The sequence below is a fragment of the Spinacia oleracea genome, chromosome 4 (genome assembly GCF_020520425.1).
Source record: "Spinacia oleracea cultivar Varoflay chromosome 4, BTI_SOV_V1, whole genome shotgun sequence".
NCBI lineage: Eukaryota > Viridiplantae > Streptophyta > Magnoliopsida > Caryophyllales > Amaranthaceae > Spinacia > Spinacia oleracea.
In genome coordinates this window covers 155,426,137-155,446,215 of record NC_079490.1, presented here as the reverse complement: position 1 = coordinate 155,446,215, position 20,079 = coordinate 155,426,137, and the positions used below count along the sequence as shown (strand labels likewise).

At 34.6% G+C, this 20,079-nt stretch overlaps 2 protein-coding genes across 2 annotated transcripts; one reads left to right on the top strand and one right to left on the bottom strand.

Moving 5' to 3' along the window:
• Positions 1–2,133: 2,133 nt before the first annotated feature.
• LOC130472061 (uncharacterized) lies at positions 2,134–2,460 on the top strand. Its single transcript, XM_056842475.1, has one exon. The coding sequence runs from the start codon at positions 2,134–2,136 to the stop codon at positions 2,458–2,460; it is 327 nt and encodes a 108-aa protein (XP_056698453.1).
• Positions 2,461–17,022: 14,562 nt separating this feature from the next.
• On the bottom strand, positions 17,023–19,846 carry LOC130459531 (uncharacterized). The gene is made up of 2 exons (XM_056826972.1): positions 19,522–19,846; positions 17,023–17,560 (listed from the first exon to the last, which is right to left on the bottom strand). The coding sequence occupies exons 1-2, from the start codon at positions 19,600–19,602 to the stop codon at positions 17,267–17,269; spliced, it is 375 nt and encodes a 124-aa protein (XP_056682950.1). The 5' UTR covers positions 19,603–19,846; the 3' UTR covers positions 17,023–17,266.
• Between the last annotated feature and the right edge of the window lie 233 nt (positions 19,847–20,079).

The window sequence follows — 20,079 nt, the reverse complement described above, 5'->3', positions numbered from 1 at the left end:
TTAGATCTTGTTTTAGATCTAGTTTTGTGAGTTTTATGACGGTTGTGAAGTTAATTTTAAGACTAGGTCAATGTAAAGTTAACTCACACTTTCGTAATAAGTCGTAAGAAATGTCTAGTGTGTCTCGTCTCGTCAAATAAATGTAAGGCTAAAGCTAGTCACATTTTCTTATTCGTATTAAATGGTAAGGAGTAAGTAGGTGTGAGTCGTGTAATTAATACTAAAGGGGTGTCTCAGCTCGTATCGTCAAATAAATTAAAGTAGTCACCACCCCGTTTTCCCTTTACCCCCTCTTTTTTACCTTAGTTTAATTATTTCCTTTTACACGTCATTTCCCTTTATTTCTGGGCCGCTATTTATGAGCCTCGCCCATAGCGGCTATATGCTTGTAGTTCCCCCCCCCCCCTCAAAAGAAATTAATTTGAGACGGGCTTGGTGGATTGTAATTTTTTATGAACTCACGTGCAGACTGCAGAGTAGAGGGGAATTCGATCAATGTTACTTCCCCCCCCCTCCCCTTTTTTTTCCCACGCGTATCACAAATACAATACAAATTATAAATGGGGTTTAGAATTTGAACATTAAATCTATTATACACAGTGGCGGACTCATGATCCTAAGTCAGGGGTGGCACAAAAGTTATACGAATAATTGCTATTCCGTATATAAAAAGACATTGTAATAAATTTTTGTATAAAATAAAAAAGTGGGTAACTCACAGGTTTTTTTTATGGTGTTAAATCCGTATAGTTGATTCTAGACATCACAAAGTTCAAATAGATTGAAAACCTTTTTGTAAATGTATCACTAAAAATGATTTTTTTTTCAAAATAATGTACAAAAATAAAGATGACTATTGTAATAGAATACCCCGTAGTAGTTAAAGGAAAGTATTTATTCTTATCGAAGTGGATTTTTTGAAGAAAAAAAATATAGTGCAAAACATATAGTTTCTACTCCGTAGTATATAAAAAGACAATATAATAAATTTTTTGTATAAAATTAAAAAATTAAGTACACTTAGATTTTTTTATGATGTTAAATTGATTGAGACAATTTTTTTTTAAATGTATCGCTAAAAAATTGTAAAATAATGTATAAAAATGAAGATGATTAATGTGATAGAATACTCCGTAGTAGGTAAAAGAAATTATTTATTTTTATCGAAGTGGACTCTTTGAAGAAGAAAAAAAATATAGTTCAATTAAAGAGGTGGAAGATCGAAAGAAAAAATGTTTTGATATGTAAAAAAATTTAAAATTGATGTTTATTGATAGTAAAAAATTCTTGACCAATAGGAAAAAAAACTAGTTGAAAAGAACCCAAAAAATGACAAATAAACTAAGAGAAAAAAAAAATACAAACTTGCTCACAATCTAGTTTTTCGAACCCGGACCAAAGGGACACTGAAGTATAATGGGATCTTCTTCGCTGACCACTATGACACATTGCGATATTGATATATTTTAAGCAGATTTAATATATCACTAGTATTCAAAGGTTGTCACATATCAATTATTATAATTTTTTTTTCCGGGGGTGACACGTGCCCCCCGGCCCTTAGCTGGGTCCGTCACTGATTATACACATGTTTTCCAGTCTTAATAACTAGGTCAATACGTTATTGATATTTCGTGACCTACTTCATACGCCCTATATTTATTTTTAGTTGACGTTTTTTCTTAACTCCGCCTGTGAGTATTGCATATGCGTCATTCACTTGTGAGTGTCGCGTATGCGGCATTCACTGCCGGTCCCAACCCCGGATAAAGGAGGAGGATGCGGTAGGTTGGTGGCGGCTAGCAGTAAAACAAAGCCACATATCATGACATGAATCGACAATGTAATATCGTGGGGGCGTCCCTTTTTCAGCGACGCCCTACACCTCTTAAGCCCGGGTGTAGTGAAAAATATGTGAGGGTTGCTAGGTTGTCACCCAGAAGCGGCGCGCCACCCCTACACCCAGTGGTGGTGTCAAATATGTAAGGGTGCGCTACACTTCCTAGGCCCGAGTGTAGTGGAAAATATGCAAGGGTTGCTAGGCCGACGCCCGGAAGCGGCGCCCTACCCGAGGGTGGTGTTAACTATCCAAGGTTTCATGGTAAGGGCAGGGGTAAAGGTAAGGGTAGTAGGATGTGTTTTGGGACTTGGAACATTGGCTCTTTGACAGGGGGATCAGTCGAATTAGTAGAGGTTATGAGAAGGAGGAGAATTAACATATTATGTTTGCAGGAGACCAAGTGGGTTGGAAACAAGGCAAGAGAAATAGCTCCATGGGGTTATAAGCTTTGGTATTCGGGAAAAATTAGGGGTAGGAATGGGGTAGGTATCCTTATTGATCGAGAATATATCTATGATATAGTGGACGTGTCCCGAAAGAGTGATCGAATTATGAGTATTAAGCTTGTGATAAGGGATGAAGTTGTAACTATTGTGAGTGCCTATGCACCACAAGCATGACTAGATGCTTCAACTAGATAAGAATTCCGGGAATATTCATTAAATTTCCAGCAACTTTATTAATATTTAAAACACTTGAATCAATTAGAAATAGTTCGTATATTAATAAAATAATAGTCTCAATTGAACGGTTAAAACCCTAGCATGAAATTAATTTATTTTCGTGCATAAAACCACTCAAAATTGCCAATTTAAGACTCTAAATTATTCTGAAAAATATAATTGATTATCATAATTAAATTAATCATCTAATTATGCTAATCAATTAGTCATTAGTCTTAGATTAAAACGCTAATCATTAAAACCATTAAAACTAATAAAAATTAAAGCTTTAATATATATTTCAAATCTGAAAAGTACAACTACTATAATTAAAATCATCCTCAATAATCCAAACATACAAATCCTCAAAATTCGGTGTTCATAACCGATCCAAGCATTTTAATCAATAAAAACCTAATAATCATAATATAATTTCAAACACGTAATTGAAATAGAATAGATTAGGAAGAAGAGAATTATACCAAACCGGCCTATAGCACGGTACAATCACCAATTGCATGTGATTGGGCGCAAAAAGATCGAAAGAATACGGAGTGTAGTACTCGGCGCACCACACACGAGTGCTTGTGTGTGCGGTGGGCGATGCTAGCACAACAGGGGCAAGGGCACTTGAGGCTCGACAACACAAGGGAGCAGGGGGAGTGCACGAGTGTGCGAGTGAGGGGCGCGAAAGGTGATCAACAAAGGAAGCATCAGGGCTCAGCACGGGTGCGAGGCTGTGCGAGTGTGCGACAAGGAGAGAGGGAGCGGGACGCGGGCACAAGGGCAGCAGGGGCGTGCAACGCCGAGGGAAAGAGAGAGAACGAGTGTGCGAGTGTGTGTGAGGGGAAGCATGCAGTGACGAAGGGAAGCAATGAATGATGGGCGTCGAGTGCTCGGGGCTGGGCACGCCGCAAGGGAAGGAAGAGAAAAGGGAGAGAAGAGGAAGAAAAGAAATACTGCTGCAGAATTTTAAAACGGCCATAACTCCTAATCTATAACTCGAAATTAATCAATTTTTAAGGCAAAGTTCAATAACTTTTCTAGATCTGTAACTTTTAAGAAGAAACTTTTGTCTGAAAACTAACTGAAGTAGGATAAAAATGATCAAACAGAAGTTCGACGAAAGAAAGAGAGATTTATGGTTAAGTTTTACTTTTAGGTTTAATGAATAATAGTGAGGGATTTTGAGAGTGATCACATATATTTATAGGCTTAGGAAACTCCAAGATGAGCTAGACTTTAAGATTCCCTTTCGGTCTTCATTAAGCATAAGACGAGCTTGCTTAATTTGTTTAGACTTGAACTTGGAATTAGATTGGGCTAGATTAATTTAAAATCGTTTTACTTTTGAAACTTAATTAAATTCCAAACTTGAAATTTAAATTCATTTCGTAATTAATTAAAATAATAAATATTCTTAATTAATAAAATACATTTAAATAACTATTTAAATGCGATTTAAATTCTCAAAATAATAAAAATTCTTTATAAATATAAAGAAATATATTTATAATTACTTAAAAATACAAGGTACTACAATGTGTTTCACATGCATCTCTCAATTGAGAGAGTATGTTCCGGATAAGTCGCATGTGTAGCAACCGGAAATCATTGAATTAGACCAAAGTTTATCTTTCGAGGAAAGACAAGTTAAAATCCTGGATAGTAAAGTGCGCAGTACACGAACAAAGGATGTTAAGATTGTGAAAATGTTATGGTATAATCAAGAATCAGAAGAAGCAACATGGGAAGCCGAGGACGACATGAGAAAGAAATAACCCGAGATTTTTTCCGAGGTTAGTTGAGCTACGGGGTCGTAACCCGTGTCTTTTAAGAGGGATAGAGTGCGGTAGAATTTCGCGTTTTTACCTTATTTTCCCTTATTTTATGCTTAACTTAGTTCTTTCTGATTTTCAATCCAAATTTATTATGTTTAATCATTTAAATAGTACAACAACTTAAAATTTTTCAAGATAAGCAATAAAGTCTAAATTTTGAGTTTCAAGTTTTAGTAAGAGATCTTGGAATTAAGTAGGAGATCACAAATTTATCAATCAAGAACTCATTCCAATTAATTCAACCTTTCCTTTAACAATGGTTAACCACCTTTATCTAGGTGTAAAGTATCAACTTACTAAACAAGGTCCTCGGCCCTCATTAAGTAGTGAAATGCTAAAAGGGAACAACGATCAATCGATCTAAACAATATATATAAAAGAATATAAAGTTCCCAACTGACATGCTTGAACCAATCATCCATGCTAACATGTTATAATTCTTATAATAAAGTTCTATGCTCAACGCATTCATTCAATGACATTGAACATGTAATTTCAACATAAACCAGTTCATAAATACATTCAACATAGTTTCCACAATAGCACACATCCAAAAACACACAGGTATGTACGTACCTTGTGTAAATAAATTTCTAGGCCACTTTAACGATTTCAAAAGTCGTCTACAGAGAATTCTCCGCCTAAAACAACCAATAAAGATTCCCAATCAACTTCTAATAATTCACAGCCATAATCAAGTATTCTAAATACATCCTAAACATATTAACATTCCACAACATCAAAACTCAACTACTAAACCTCCTAGAATAGTGATTCTTCACTAATAATCACAATTTATCATAAACTCCAATATAACTTGCCCTTTGCAATTTCCAGCAACATAAACTAATTTCAAACTACTCCAAAACATAATTAACATGTTTGAAATCATAAAAACAATAACTTAATAACTTATAATCATCCTACCATGATTTCAAAACTATTAAAACCTTAAAAATTCATGCTTTAATAATTAAAACCCCTATTTTAATCAAATTATATAATATGAAAATTAAATAATTTTATTATGCAAAACATATAATCTGATTTCTATATTTACATAACTAAAACCATAAATTTAAAGCATGAAAACATTAATTAAATTAATAAAACAAAATTAAAACATTAAATAGTTTTAGGGTTAAAGAAATAACCAAAAAGAAGAGAACAAGGAGGCTGCCGGCGTGTAGGTGGCCGCGAATGTGCGGCGGTGAAGGTAGTCATGATGTGGTGGCTGTGCGAGCAAGGAGAACCACGAGTGAGGAGGGGGAAAAAAAGAGAAAAAACAAAGCAAGAGAGGGAAGAGAAAGAAGAGCGCCGGCTGGTGAAGGCGGCGGACAGAGGCGGTGCATCAAGGTGGGTGGCCGTCGACAGGGAGACACTGCTGGTGGTGAGGGTGGTTGCGCGACTGATTGTGGTGGCGTGAGCAAGAAGCAAGCAGAAGAGAAAGGGCGAACGAGAGGGAATGAAGTCAGCCTAACTGGGACGGTGGACGCGGCGGCGCAACAGGAGTGACGCAGCAGCAAGTGTAGTGGCTGGTATGGCTGGGCGGTGGTGTGCGTGAGGGAGCAAGAAACAGGGAACTGAAGAGAAGAAAGGACATGAAGGAGAGTTTCGCGTGAGTTTTGTGGGGTTGAGTTAGGGAGGAGAGAGAATTAGTTGTGGGTAAAATTTGGGATTAGGTGGTTTTGTTTACTTTGTGGGCTTTAGTAATTGGGCTAGGATTATGATTGTTTTTCCAATTTTAAAAGTGTTTGAGTTCAAACCCGATTAGAAATACTTTTCCAAAAACAAAGTGTTTCTATGTTTCAAATCATTTTTGAATTATGATTCTAAAAATGTTTGATTTTATAAACCATTAAAATATTTAAAATGCATTTAATTAAAATAAATATATATATATTTATTACTAAAATTCACCAATTTCATTTAAATATAGTTAATTATATGTTAAAATATATTAATAAAATTTATAAATTTGCGGGGGATTACAATCTACCCCTCTTTAAAGAAATTTCGTCCCAAAACTTGACACGAGAACTCACACCTTTTTCGAAAGTCTTTAACTCATTCTTACTAGAGAATTACTTGTGCCACTCATGTGCACTCTTTTTCCAACTTAAAGTTTCTTGCGTTACTCATGAACACATTTTCTTATGCGGAGAATCTATTTACTTTGCATCAACATGTTTAATTTGCTAAAATAAGCATAAAAATACCATAAAAATAGGTAAAAAGCGCGAATTTATATCGCATTTACCCCCCCTCCCCTTAAAGAAAACGTGTTACGCCCTCGTAACTCATCTCAGGGAATAACTTTGGATATTTCTCCTTCAAACAATTATCTCCCCAATACAATCTTTTCACGAAAATCATTCCAGCGAGTGGGACTTCTACGCTTCTTTCCATACATTGCCTCAAAAGGTGCCATCTCAATGCTCGCATGATACCTATTGTTGTATGAAAATTCAATCAAATCTAGATGGTCTTCCCACTACCCTTAAATTCAATAGCACAGGCTCTCAACATATCTTCCATTATTTGGTTAGTCCTCTCGATCTATCCATCAGTCGCAGGGTGAAAGGCAGTACTCATTTTCAATGTTGTCCCCAAGATTCAACTGGACCTATTGCATAAATTTTAGACTTTTATGGTCAGTAAGGATCTTACATGTTGCCCCATAAAGATAATGTCTCCAATCTTCAAAGAGAATCACAATTATAACTAACTCTAGGTCATGAGTAATTGGCCTCGTAAGGTTTTAATTCACGCGACAAAAGGTGCGGAGGTCAAACGCTCTTTTAGAATCTGGAAAGCTTCCTCACATTACTCGCTCCACTCAAACTTTGACTCCTTCTTCATCAGATTGGTCATTGGTCTTGCTATCTTCAAAAAATCCCTCACAAACCTCCTATAATAGTCAGCTAGGCCTAGAAAACTTCGGATATTAGACACATTCTTTGGAGTAGGCCACTCATTCACAACTTGAATCTTAGCAGGATCTACAGAGACTCCTCCTGCTCAACTTTCCCTTTTTATCGAAACTCATTACGCCTTTCATGGGTGTATAAATTTTGGGCTTAAATCTTTCACCAATTTCATAAATTTCCTCCCATCTTTTATTTCAAGACAACAAATGATTCTTACGATCCTGGACCACCCGAATCTTCTCTTAAATTTATTCTTTTACATAACATAGTTTTCAATCAATTTAGTCCTAAAACCACTTTTCGGTCGGTGTCACTTCTACCCACATGACTTCAAGATTTGTATACTTCATTTACTAAAAACTAGATTCTAACTAAGCGTCTCCAATATAATCCTCAAGTGTTCGTCATGATCTTTCTCATTCTTGATCTCACTCGGAAATACATCAATGAATTCATTGGCAATGGGAACATCTTGATCTTCGCTCCGACTTCTTTACTAACATTTTACTCACATTTAGCACACTACAAAAAATAGCTCACACCCCTTCTTAATCGATTTCTTCACTTGCATTGCAAAAATAACCCCAATGTTCTTGGATTTCTCAAAACTTCTATATACGAGGACAACTTTCCAATAGGATTTCTTACTTACTTTCTGAATTTCACAGTCAATCTTGGCCTTGTACAAACATAGCCAATCCATCCCCAGAATTACATCTAGGTCCCCCAAACTAAATTCTATCAGCTTAGAAGGAAGAGTGCAATCTTTTATCTTCACAGGAAAGTTCTTAAAAAAATATAGTACGCCTTATGGTTACACTAGCAGGCATACTAACAGGTAAATCAATCACTTCAAAATCTACTAACTTCAGACTTTTAACAACAGAGGATGAGACAAAAAGGATAAGTCGCCCCTGAATCTAATAACGTTTTAACTAGCACAGAATTAATAGAAAAAGTACCAGAAACATCGTCAGCAGATCGTTTAGCTTCATTTCGACTCATCAAGAATAGTTTACCCGGAGCTTTATTGTGGTTGTTATTCTCATTGGCGGACTTATTTTGGTTTCCCTGATTGTTCCTTCCTTGAAAATTTCCATTTCCACTCCCATTTCCATTCTCATTCTTATTCCTCTTGAAATTCCCTTGGTTTCCCCCAATATTAAAGTCTTTTCTTTTCTCCCCAACTACAACATTTTTCTTATCCCTTTTGGACTGCAGGCCATAAATATGGGTAGCTCTCTCATACACAATATCTAAATATGTAAAGGTTTTCCCATATAATCCCGGATGGATCTCATCAGTCAACCCTTGTTAATAACTTTGGGCCGTTAACTCCTCAGTAGCTACTACCTCGGGTGCAAACCTAGATAGTGCTATGAGTTTGCTGTAATACTCTGAAATGGCCATGCTCTCCATCCTAAGGTTGATAAACTCTTGGTCTTTTGTTTCCTCATAAATGCAGGGTAAAACTTCCCCCTTAAGGCAGTAACAAATGAATCCCAATTGAATCCCTCAACATCTCTAAATCTAGCCCTATTCTCTCTCCACCATAAATCAACTTCATCTTTCAAGTACAATACAACTTGACCCACTCTCATGTTCTCAGAACAGTTCACAGCCCCAAACGATTTCTCGAACTTTCTAACCCAGTTCTCTAAAAAGGTAGGATTAACTTGCCCCTTAAAGTATGGTGGCTTAACTTTGGTTAGCCTTTCAAACATTTCCCCAGCAGAATCAGGACGCTCAGTTCTCTCCTGAGTCAGTTTTTCCGCCAAGAGGCGAATAGCAGCAACTAACTCACTGTTGTTTACCATTCTAGTGTGTGACCTGAAATTAATTTCTACCTTAGGTTCAATAAATAACTTACATGTATTCTCTAAAAGGAAAGATTTGATCATAGAGACTGCATCAAGAAACACTTATTCAAGAAAGTACAACAACATTAGAGTAATCATCGTCACTCATCGATGAAGAATATCTACCTATTGCACGTAAGGGATAACATTTTGAATCATATCGGTAATAAGGGTATAGATTTCCCCTCATTTCCTTTATGCACTCAAATCACTTACTATTTTTGTGGCAATTAAATTGATCCACAATTCACATTGAGTATGCAAATAAGTAAAAGAATTAATCCCTTGCGTACGACTTAGAGCTTGGAGTATTATGGAATTCTTAAAATGAAAAGAATACTTTAACTTTTATTGCTAACTCTATAAAAGTTAATTACGTCCTTGAAAGGAATAAAGAATAATTCAAACTCCTATTGCTATAACTTTAGACTGTTGTAGCTTTGCTACTTATTCTCCAAAACATAAAAGAACTAACTAACTATTACAACTTCAAACGCTTGTAGCATCTTGCCTATCTGTTCTTTCCTTGGAAATTCACGGAGTGAAATTAATCTAGATCTTTAGGATTCGCCGGGCTTTTCCTCCGGGTCTGAGTCTTCTTCCATGTCTTCATCTTGATGAGGCTCACTTGTCACCTCACCATCACCTTCAGGCTCCACATCTGAATCACTAGAGATCTCAATGGTAGGCTCATGGGCCTCTTGGTTAGGGTTTCCTGCCTCAACTACTACATTCTCATCCTCCACGGCTACATCATTCCCTCTAGGTCATTATTTACACCAACTCCCATAGGTTCCTCTATAACTGCATCCCAAGCATGACTCCCTATGTATTTACCCTCCTTGAACCCACTTTCTGCCACCTCAATAATGGTGGTCATAATATCTGAGTCGTATCTCCACCTACCATCCCTAGTCTCATACTTAGCTAATTTTAGTGTTCCATCATCAAAACGCATGTCTTTAAACCTATATTTGAGTTCTAGGTATGGCATTTTGTTAGGTAAGCAATGAACAATGGTGGATGCTATGATATCATCTCTCATTAAGATGGGTTGGTCTTGTATCCTAGCAAAATACTCACATCCAAACACAACTTTCTTTACAAATAGACGGGGAGTTTCTTCGTCAAGCGCGTCTCACTAACGATTTCCCAACCAAACCATAATCAGAATTCAATAAAACAATAAGTTTGGTGGAATCAAACAATTTCTCTTATGCACATTTAAATGCAACACTTAAACATTCACCACATGCACACTACAATTAATTTCTTGTGCTAGAATTAACTAGCTACTAATGCACACAAAATTCTATCCTATATGCCCTTCCTATACTACCCATCATCTCTCATAATATAATTAGAATATACTAAAGTATTGAAGTAATTTAAATAATAAATAAAACGGAAATAATAGAGAAAAAGGGAGAAAATAAAATTAAAAGTTTTGATTTTCTTTTTGTTGTTGTTACTTTTCAAATAAGAATCAAAATAAGTTCGAAAAGGAAGATTAATTCGAACAAAAGAATTTGGATTTTCAAATAAAATTTGTACACTTTTTCCCTTTTTTTTAATTCCGAATAAATTAAAATAAATTCGAAAAAAGAAATTAATTAACTCGAACAAAGAGAAGTTAAATTTTCAAATAATTTCGAAGAAAAAGGAATTAACTAACTCGAATAATTTAAAATAAATTCGAAGACAATAATTAATTCGAACCAAAAAGAAAGTTTCGAATTTATAAAATTTCAGATTAAGGCTAAATTTTTAAAAAAATTCGGACTCTTTGGAAAATAAAGAAAATATTTCAATCCATTTAATTTAATTATTTGGAGATTAATTCAACGAAATTCGTTTTAAGTAAACAATTAGTTAATTAGACGCCTAAAACTTAAAAGTGGACACGAAAAGTCAATAAAAACCTATAGCTCAAAAATACCACTTTCTAATACCCCGACAGTTCTCCCTTTTTAAAAATAACCCTTTTATATAAAACGTAGAGAATTATCAAGGCATTATCGCCCGTGTGAAACGTATCGGCTTATTAAGAATTTTGCAGCGGAAAACTAGTTTTAAGTTTATAAATGGTCAACTACGGAATTAACTCCAAAACCACCCAACTAAAATCAAAGTTAATGTTACTAATTCAATAAGTTTTAAAGTCCACTTAAACAAACCAAATCCAACTTAGAAACTCAAATTAAACTACAAGCTTTCCAATCCCGATCTCAATGATGCATCATCTTCAAACCTGTAGATGGACAATGCTTATTGATCCTTAGAGACTGCTCACTAAAATGGGTCATCACATGATCAATAAGGCATAGCCATGATCAAAACACACAACAAAAGCACGTAACCATCAAAGTTGAGTACTACATAATAAATCAATGACTAAATATTCCTAACATGATACTAATAAAACATAAGTAAGGACAAACAAAACATATTAACTTGAAGACCAAATTTGACTAGACTAGACTAGACTGGACTAAACTTTTATAACATTAATATTATTTAAATTTAAATAGTCAATGGACCGAGTTGTCCAACCAGAAGTCTTCACTAAGGAAGACGAGGTACGGGCGCGACTCCATAACCTCAGTGACCTGCGATATCGAGGAACTTTGAAGAAAATAGAACACGGTGATCAATCCGGTCCCAGAAAAAGCCATGGACTACCACCATGAACCCCAACTCCTAATTGTTCGTCACTTCAGATGTGCAAAGTCTAAAGCTATTGCTATTCAGTTTCACTTTACGTGATTTACCAATTAATACTCGTTATGACTCGTCAATCACATAAATCATACAATCAACAAGTATTCACAACTATTTTTATCTTGGAATTAAGTAAGCGACCACAAAGTTATCAATCAAGAACTCATTCCAATTAATTCAACCATTCCTTTAACAATGGTTAACCACCTTTATATAGGTGTGAAGTATCAACTTACTAAACAAGGTCCTCGGCCCTCATTAAGTAGTGAAATGCTAAAAGGGAATAACGATCAATCGATCTAAACCAATATATATAAAAGAATATAAAGTTCCTGACTGAAATTCTTGCACCAATCATCCATGCTAACATGTTATAATTCTTATAATAAAGTTCTATGCTCAACGCATTCATTCAGCGACATTGAACATGAAATTTCAACATAAACCAGTTTATAAATACATTCAACATAGTTTCCACAATAGCACACATCCAGAAACACACAGGTATGTACGTACCTTGTGTAAACAAATTTCTAGGCCACTTTAACGATTTCAAAAGTCGTTTATAGAGAATTCTCCGCCTAAAACAACCAATAAAGATTCCCAATCAACTTCTAATAATTCACAGCCATAATCAAGTATTCTAAATACATCATAAACATATTTAAAACATTCCTCAACATCAAAACTCAACTACTAAACCTCCTAGCATAGTGATTTCTTCACTAATAATCACAATTTATCATAAACTCCAATATAACATGCCATTTGCAATTTCCAGCAACATAAACTAATTTCAAACTACTCCAAAACATAACTAACATGTTTGAAATCATAAAAACAATAACTTATAATCATCCTACCATGATTTCAAAACTATTAAAACCTTAAAAATTCATGCTTTAATAATTAAAACCCCTATTTTAATCAAATTTTATAATCTGAAAATTAATACTTTCATTATGCAAAACATATAATCTGATTTCTATATTTACATAACTAAAACCATTAATCTAAAGCATGAAAACATTAATTAAATTACTAAAATAAAATTAAAAGATTAAAAAGTTTAAGGGTTAAAGAAATAACCAAAAAGAAGAGAACAAGGAGGTTGCCGACGGACAAGGTGGTGCGGCGGCGTGTAGGTGGCCGCGGCTGTGCGGCGGTGAAGGTAGTCGCGCTGTGGTGGTTGTGCGAGCAAGGAGAAAAACGAGTGAGGAGGGGGAAAACAGAAGAGAAAAAACAAAGCAAGAGAGGGAAGAGAAAGAAGAGCGCCGGCTGGTGCAGGCGGCGGATGGAGGCGGTGCATCAAGGTGGGTGGTCGTCGGCAGGGAGACACGGCTGGTGGTGCGGGTGGTTGCGCGAATGATTGTGGTGGCGTGAGCAAGAAGCAAGAAGAAGAGAAAGGGCGAACGAGAGGGAGAGGGAATGAAGTTGGCCCAACTGGGACGGTGGACGCGGCGGCGTAGCAGCAAGTGTGGTGGATGGTACGGCTGGGCGGTGGTGTGCGTGAGGGAGCAAGAAACAGGGAACCGAAGAGAAGAAAGGACGTGAAGGAGAGTTTCACGTGAGTTTTGCGAGGTTGAGTTAGGGAGGAGAGAGAATTAGTTGTGGGTAAATTTTGGGTTTAGGTGGTTTTGTTTACTTTGTGGGTTTTAGTAATTGAGCTAGGATTATGATTGTTTTTCCAATTTTAAAAGTGTTTGAGTTCAAACCCGATTAGTTATACTTTTCCAAAACCAAATTGTTTTTATGTTTCAAATCGTTTTCGAATTATAATTGGTTATGAAGACCAATGTTGAGGATTTTGATGATTAGAATGTTGAGGACTATTTTTATTTGAAGGAAATTAATTTTCAGATTTGATTTATTAAATAAACCTTCAATTTTTAAGAGTTTTAATGATTTTAATTATGCTTTAGGGTTAGGGTTTTGTCTTAAACCTTATGGCTAATTGATTAACATAATTAGATGGTAATTTTAATTATGGTAATCAATTATAATTTTCATATTCGTTTTAAGACTTAAAATGTCAATTTTTAATGGTTTTAAGCATGAAATAGGGTTTTAAACGATTAATTAGAGTTATCATTTTATCGATTAACAATCAATTTCTAATTAATTCAAGCACTTTAAAACTAAATAAAGTTGCTGCAAATTTAATAGTAAATGGATAATAATTAAGTTTTATTATTTTAATGGCAGGAGGAGATTTCTAAACTAGTGGATTGAATTACAAATTCCCCCCGTACTTAGGTATTCAAGGTACGTGCAAGTCTAGGATGACCACCTTATTTTCATGGGAATTCATGTGGTGATTTATATTGTGATTCATGTTAATTGGAATATTATGGGTTCATGTTTGATTATGTGAGCAAGCATGTTTTGTATATTATTTATGCTTATTGAATTAAAGTAAAGAAGCATGTTATGATTGGTTTTGTTTATTGAATTTAAATAATAAGCATGTTGTCCAAGTATGGTTATGCATGTATGGTTTTATTCTATTGTATTTATTCTATTGTACGTAATGTCTAGCATTTTATAAGCCAAGTATATTGTGCCTAGTTGTACCTTTTTATTTACTACATATGAAGGGTATGCTCATGTAAGCCACCACATATGTAGGGTAGACTTTCAAGTCATGTTTATTAAGTACATATGAAGGGTATGCTCACGTAAGCCACCACATATGTAGAGTGAGTCAAGGTGAATTGAATTAGGAATTATTTCGTGCCTAGTGCATAACCCGCATGTTAAAAGGCATGTCGTGGACTCAACGGTATGTTGAGAAGGAACAATGAGAGTAATTTCACTTGATTCTTGAATGTTTGATCACAAGTCTTAATGATCTTAAAAGGAGTATTGTTTGGTTGTTCGTTTATTAAATGCTTTACTTGATTATGTCTTGAATCGACTTTGTGAATAAAATATTAATAAATGTAAAGTGCTACCTGAACAAGTTTCAAAACTTTTGGAACTTATATACCTTGAGTATGAACAACGGGGGAGCATCTTACCAAGGGGTTTGTACTCCTATGAATGATATAAGACATTGTTTCATTTCTTTTATACGCTGGAATTCCGTCGGTATGGTCCGACAACTGGGTTATTATTATTATTATTATTATTATTATTATTATTATTATTATTATTGTTATTTTTTTTTTACGTTTCAACAATATTATTATTATTATTATTATTATTATTATTATTATTTTTATATAAATCAAATGCTAACAAAGTCAAATAATTTACAAATAGTTAGTTAGTGTTATTATTATTATTATTATTATTATTATTATTATTATTATTATTATTATTATTATTATTATTATTATTATTATTATTATTATTATTATTATTATTATTATTATTATTATTATTATTATTATTATTATGGGAAAACACCAAAACGTTACAAGCTTAACAAGCTACAAAGATCAAGTGAACTACAAGAAGTTGGAGGGGAGCCGAGATACAATCTGGGCCCCCACTCCTCTAGCTATGGCGAACCCGATCCTGCTGAAAATGTGGGCAGCTGCCCGTGCCCCAATGTCCTGAGCCCTGGAGTAAGTCTGGACCCGCTTCAGCAAGAAACAGCCCCTTTCTCTAATTCCCCAAAGGAAGAGAAGGAAAAAGGAAAGAAACCGTAACCCAAAGCCCTACAACGTGCCGCATACTTATCCTGCTTCCGCTGCGCTGCAACCGCCACAACTCGACCCGGAACGAAGCTTGACAACTCAGATTGCGTCATAGGGGAAGACCCAGTCAAGTCAACACACACATCTAGACCGCCATCCCATGAATAAAGCAATATATCTGCAGGACGAAGAGCTCCATCAGTCTCACTAGTCAGCCCAACATCAACCTCCTTGCGAGCAGAAATCCCCGACCGATAGCAAATATCCAAAAGGGTATCACGAACAACATTATGTCGATGTTTGATACCCACAATCCCAGCACAAGACACGGCATGATCCCCATAAATGTCCCCATCGAAAACCCGAGAGCAAGCAGAACACGGCGTCGAATCAGAGAACAACGGAATTCCCAACCGATAGCAAAGAACCGAACGATAAGTCTTACCGTTCATAGTCTAGCCTAAACCCGAGATGGGGACTGCCCGCAACCAAGCTGAGGAGTGATCCCCCTGCTGTGATTTCCATAGGGCAACAAGACGTGAAGATAAGGAGTAGGCGGATTCCGCATCAGCAGTAACCTTCGTGAAATATATGTCTGCCAATATTATTATTATTATTATTATTATTATTATTATTATTATTATTATTATTATTATTATTATTATTATTATTATTATTATTATTATTATTATTATTTTGGTGTTTGGTAGGCTCCCAACACTCTTCCTTAAGAGTTATGTCAAGAGTCGAGTCAAGAGTCGTGTCTTGTATTCATGATTAATTGTTTACTTAATTGGCTTTCACATGTGATTTAATTTGTCGTTGGAATGAAGTATGTTAGATATAGGATTTCATTCTAGCTTGTTTGTACTCAGCTTTCGCTGATTATGTGTTTTGTGTTTTGGTCATGACCTTTGCCTTAATGACCCTATTATTTGCATTTGCATGGTTGGGGAGTAGAATTTTAATAAACAGATTTGTAGAGATGACTTGTAAGAGAAGTTATCTAGCATGGGGATTGGTTGAGCGAGTTGTTTTCTCTTGCATTATTTTTAAACTCTATATATTTTGATTATTCTAGAGTATAATGTTTTCAACGTTAGTTAATGGATTTTAATTTGAAGTATTTGGTTTTGGGCCGTTATGGTTCCAACTTGTATGTAGGCCACTAACTATTAATTATTGTTTGAAAGTTAGTTAATTCCGCCGCGTAATTCTGATACTAGCCTTAGCCGTTATCATGGTAGCGATAATACTTTAGTAATTCCTTTATTTTAAGTTGGAAAATGATTTAATAAAAGCAAGAAATTATTAGGTTGTTACACTCCGTTTTCTTTTGTTTGTCCCATTTACTTCCCTTCCACTTACATGTTACATCAATAGTTTTTGGCACTTGTCATTTGTCAAGTCAAGTTAGAGATCTTGACCTCCTGATTAACACTGAGGTCTTGGTGTACGATGTGTTTCAGGTTTAAATTCCTCCGTCCCCATTTATAATTTGTATTGCGCTTATAGTTTATTTGTAAAAAAAAAAAAAATAGGTCAATAGTAAAGAAAATTACGAAGTATTACAAATTTACAATTAATAAATAACATAAGAAATTTCTATGCTGATTATTCTAAAAATAAAGAAATTAAATAACTTCCTCTTTGGTTATATCATCCTCTTATACATTGAATATGTTTAAACCCTTGTTTGTTTTCTTCTATACTTTGATGAGTTTGATCGATAAAATGGTTGGGACCGACACCGGCAAGGTGTTGCAACTTCAACTACAACCACGGCGACCTCTGCCATCGCCACCACCATCACCGGAAGTGGATAAAACACTATCAAGACCTGCTATAACAACAACTCCACCTTCACCATCTTTTACACTAATTTTGTCTGAAGCATCGCTAATTTTACTTTTGCTAATTTTTCTATTTTGTTGGTTTCTTCTTCTAAGAAAATCAAGTAATAGATAAAATAGTAACATAACAACTGTCCCACCGAACACCGGAAGAATGCCGAGCCATACTTGAACCCATAAGTCTTTTAATTTCATCTTTCGTGACCAACACTATGGAAAAACGATACGAAAAAGCCAGAAAAAATGGGTTATAATTCTTTAACAAATAATACGCAGTAGTATATTTAAAAAATATATATATAAAAAAATAAAAAAATTACCATTATGTACCTATGTCACGTAATTTTGAGAAATAAAAATATTTTTCGTCGTGATCTTTAAGCCGTGTCACAATGATGACATAACATGCTTATATGTCATGATTTAAATTTAAAACTAAAATATTTAACTTATATAACTTACTCGTTACTCCATTATATATGTTTTTTTTAAAAAAAATGTAGGAACATTTTAAAATTTTAATTTGTTTCCTTTTTTATATCTACTGTCTTATTTATATATTTTCCCAAATTCTTATATGAGACTGTCCTCACCATCAACTGATGGTGAGACCAGTTCACACTTACGAATTTATGTATGTTATTTCTATAGTTTAGACATGTTACTTTTTTTTTTATAATTTTAGAGGAGGTACTTTTTAAAGTTTAGGTATGTTACTTCTATAGTTTATACATGTTACTTTTTTTATACGGAGTAGTTTTAGGGGAGATACCTTCTTAGTTTAGGTATGTTACTTCTATAGTTTAGACATGTTACTTTTTTTTATATATAATTTTAGAGGAAGTATTTTTTGTAGTTTAGGTATGTTACTTCTATAGTTTATACATGTTACTTTTTTTATACGGAGTAGTTTTAGGGGAGATACCTTCTTAGTTTAGGTATGTTACTTCTATAGTTTAGACATGTTACCTTTTTTTTTAATAATTTTAGAGGAGGTATTTTTTTTAGTTTAGGTATGTTACTTCTATAGTTTAGACATGTTACTTTTTTTTTTTTTTTTTTAATAATTTTAGACGAGGTACTTTTTTAGTTTTGGTATGTCACTTCCATAGTTTAGACATGTTACTTTTTTTTATACGAAATAGTTTTAGGGGAGGTACAGTTTTAGTTTAGGTATGTTACTTCTATAGTTTAGACATGTTACTTTTTTTTATATATATATAATTTTAGAGGAGGTACTTTTTTAGTTTACGTATGTTACTTCTATAGTTTAGATCTGTTACTTTTTTTTTTTATAGTTTTAGGGAAGGTACCTAATGGTTTCGCGCTTGTCACACCATCAAGTTGATGGTGTGACTGGTCTCACAGGAGACACTACAAAATTATGCATCAATTAGAGATGGATTTTGAGACGGATACAATAAACGTCTCAAAATTGAGACGGATTACTAAAATTTCATCTCTAAATTAAAATTGAGATGGAATTGTATATGGAGTTTCAAAAATTCCGTCTCAAATTTGTAATGGATTTGCAAGAATTCCGTCTCGAATTTTTTTGAGACGCCCTCTATAGAGACGCCATACTTTCGTCTCAAATCCGTCTCTAAACATCATTTTGAGACGGATTTGGACTATATAGAGACGAAATTTCTCGTCTCTATAAAACGATTATTTTGTAGTGAGACGCGCTGATATATTTTTAGAGTAAAAATATTGCATTAAAAATAAAAATATTCTGATAACGCATAGCCTACATGACGCCTATATATACCAATTAAACTACGACACATAAGATTATGACAACTAAATATTATCACAATTTGCGAACTTTATCATCACCCAGAAATAAAAATGCACATTACACACGATATACACATGCGGAAGTAATGCACGTTTTTCCTTTGTGCATATTAGAAACGAATCACAATCTCCGATTTGTGTTGTAAAATGTCAAAAAACTCAACCATATCTCAATCAAGCACAAATTCACAATACAGGCAGCAAGACATACGTAAATATGAACAACCAATATGTAATAAAATAATACTAGAGACACGACAATCTTAGGCTAATTGTCTTCTCTATATATAATACTGGAGGCACATTTGTGTCAAGAACGAACATATACCAATTACTTTATGGAGAGGAGATTAAGGTTGAATATAAAATACCTTTTTGGGAACAGGAAATAACAATCCAACGGTTGGAAATGGCATGAACGTCTTGTGGTCACGTGTCGACGATTGGAGCATGTTCTACCTTCGATCAAGCTGAAAAATGGTTTCAGCATCATTGAGAAAACCTCTCTTTCCCATTCTGCCCGTTTTGTTAAAAGGGTGTTTTTTTCTTTTTCTTTTTTCTCGGGTGCAAATGAGCCATAATGGTAGGGTATGTTCTTGTGTGTTTGGTCTCACAAGCTTCTCACTTGCGGACTATGGTTGCCTAAAATTGGGTAAATAGGCTGTCCTAATTAAGGGGATATTAAATATAAACGTAAGCATAAATTACTCTCTAATTATTACCTCAAGTAGTCCTCACCATGTCAAACGGACAGGTAAAGAAAAATTACCCCCTAAAATTAGTCCCCCTAGTAATGTATTACCCCATATCCCCCTCCCACACAAAACGGAAAAAACTTTGTCTAGCTAATGGGTAATTCTAATCTAGGCAAAATCTAAACGTAGTACATAGGGCGAAAGTGGAAAATTAACCAGACGCAAGTAGATGCC

Bases quoted from the DNA above. Each gene is read 5' to 3' on its own strand.
- LOC130472061 (XM_056842475.1), top strand. From the start codon at position 2,134: ATGTGTTTTGGGACTTGGAACATTGGCTCTTTGACAGGGGGATCAGTC.
- LOC130459531 (XM_056826972.1), bottom strand. From the start codon at position 19,602: ATGCTCCAATCGTCGACACGTGACCACAAGACGTTCATGCCATTTCCA. The intron at 17,561-19,521 runs GTATTTTATATT...GTTTTTCCATAG, and splicing joins TATTTCCTGTTCCCAAAAAG to TGTTGGTCACGAAAGATGAA.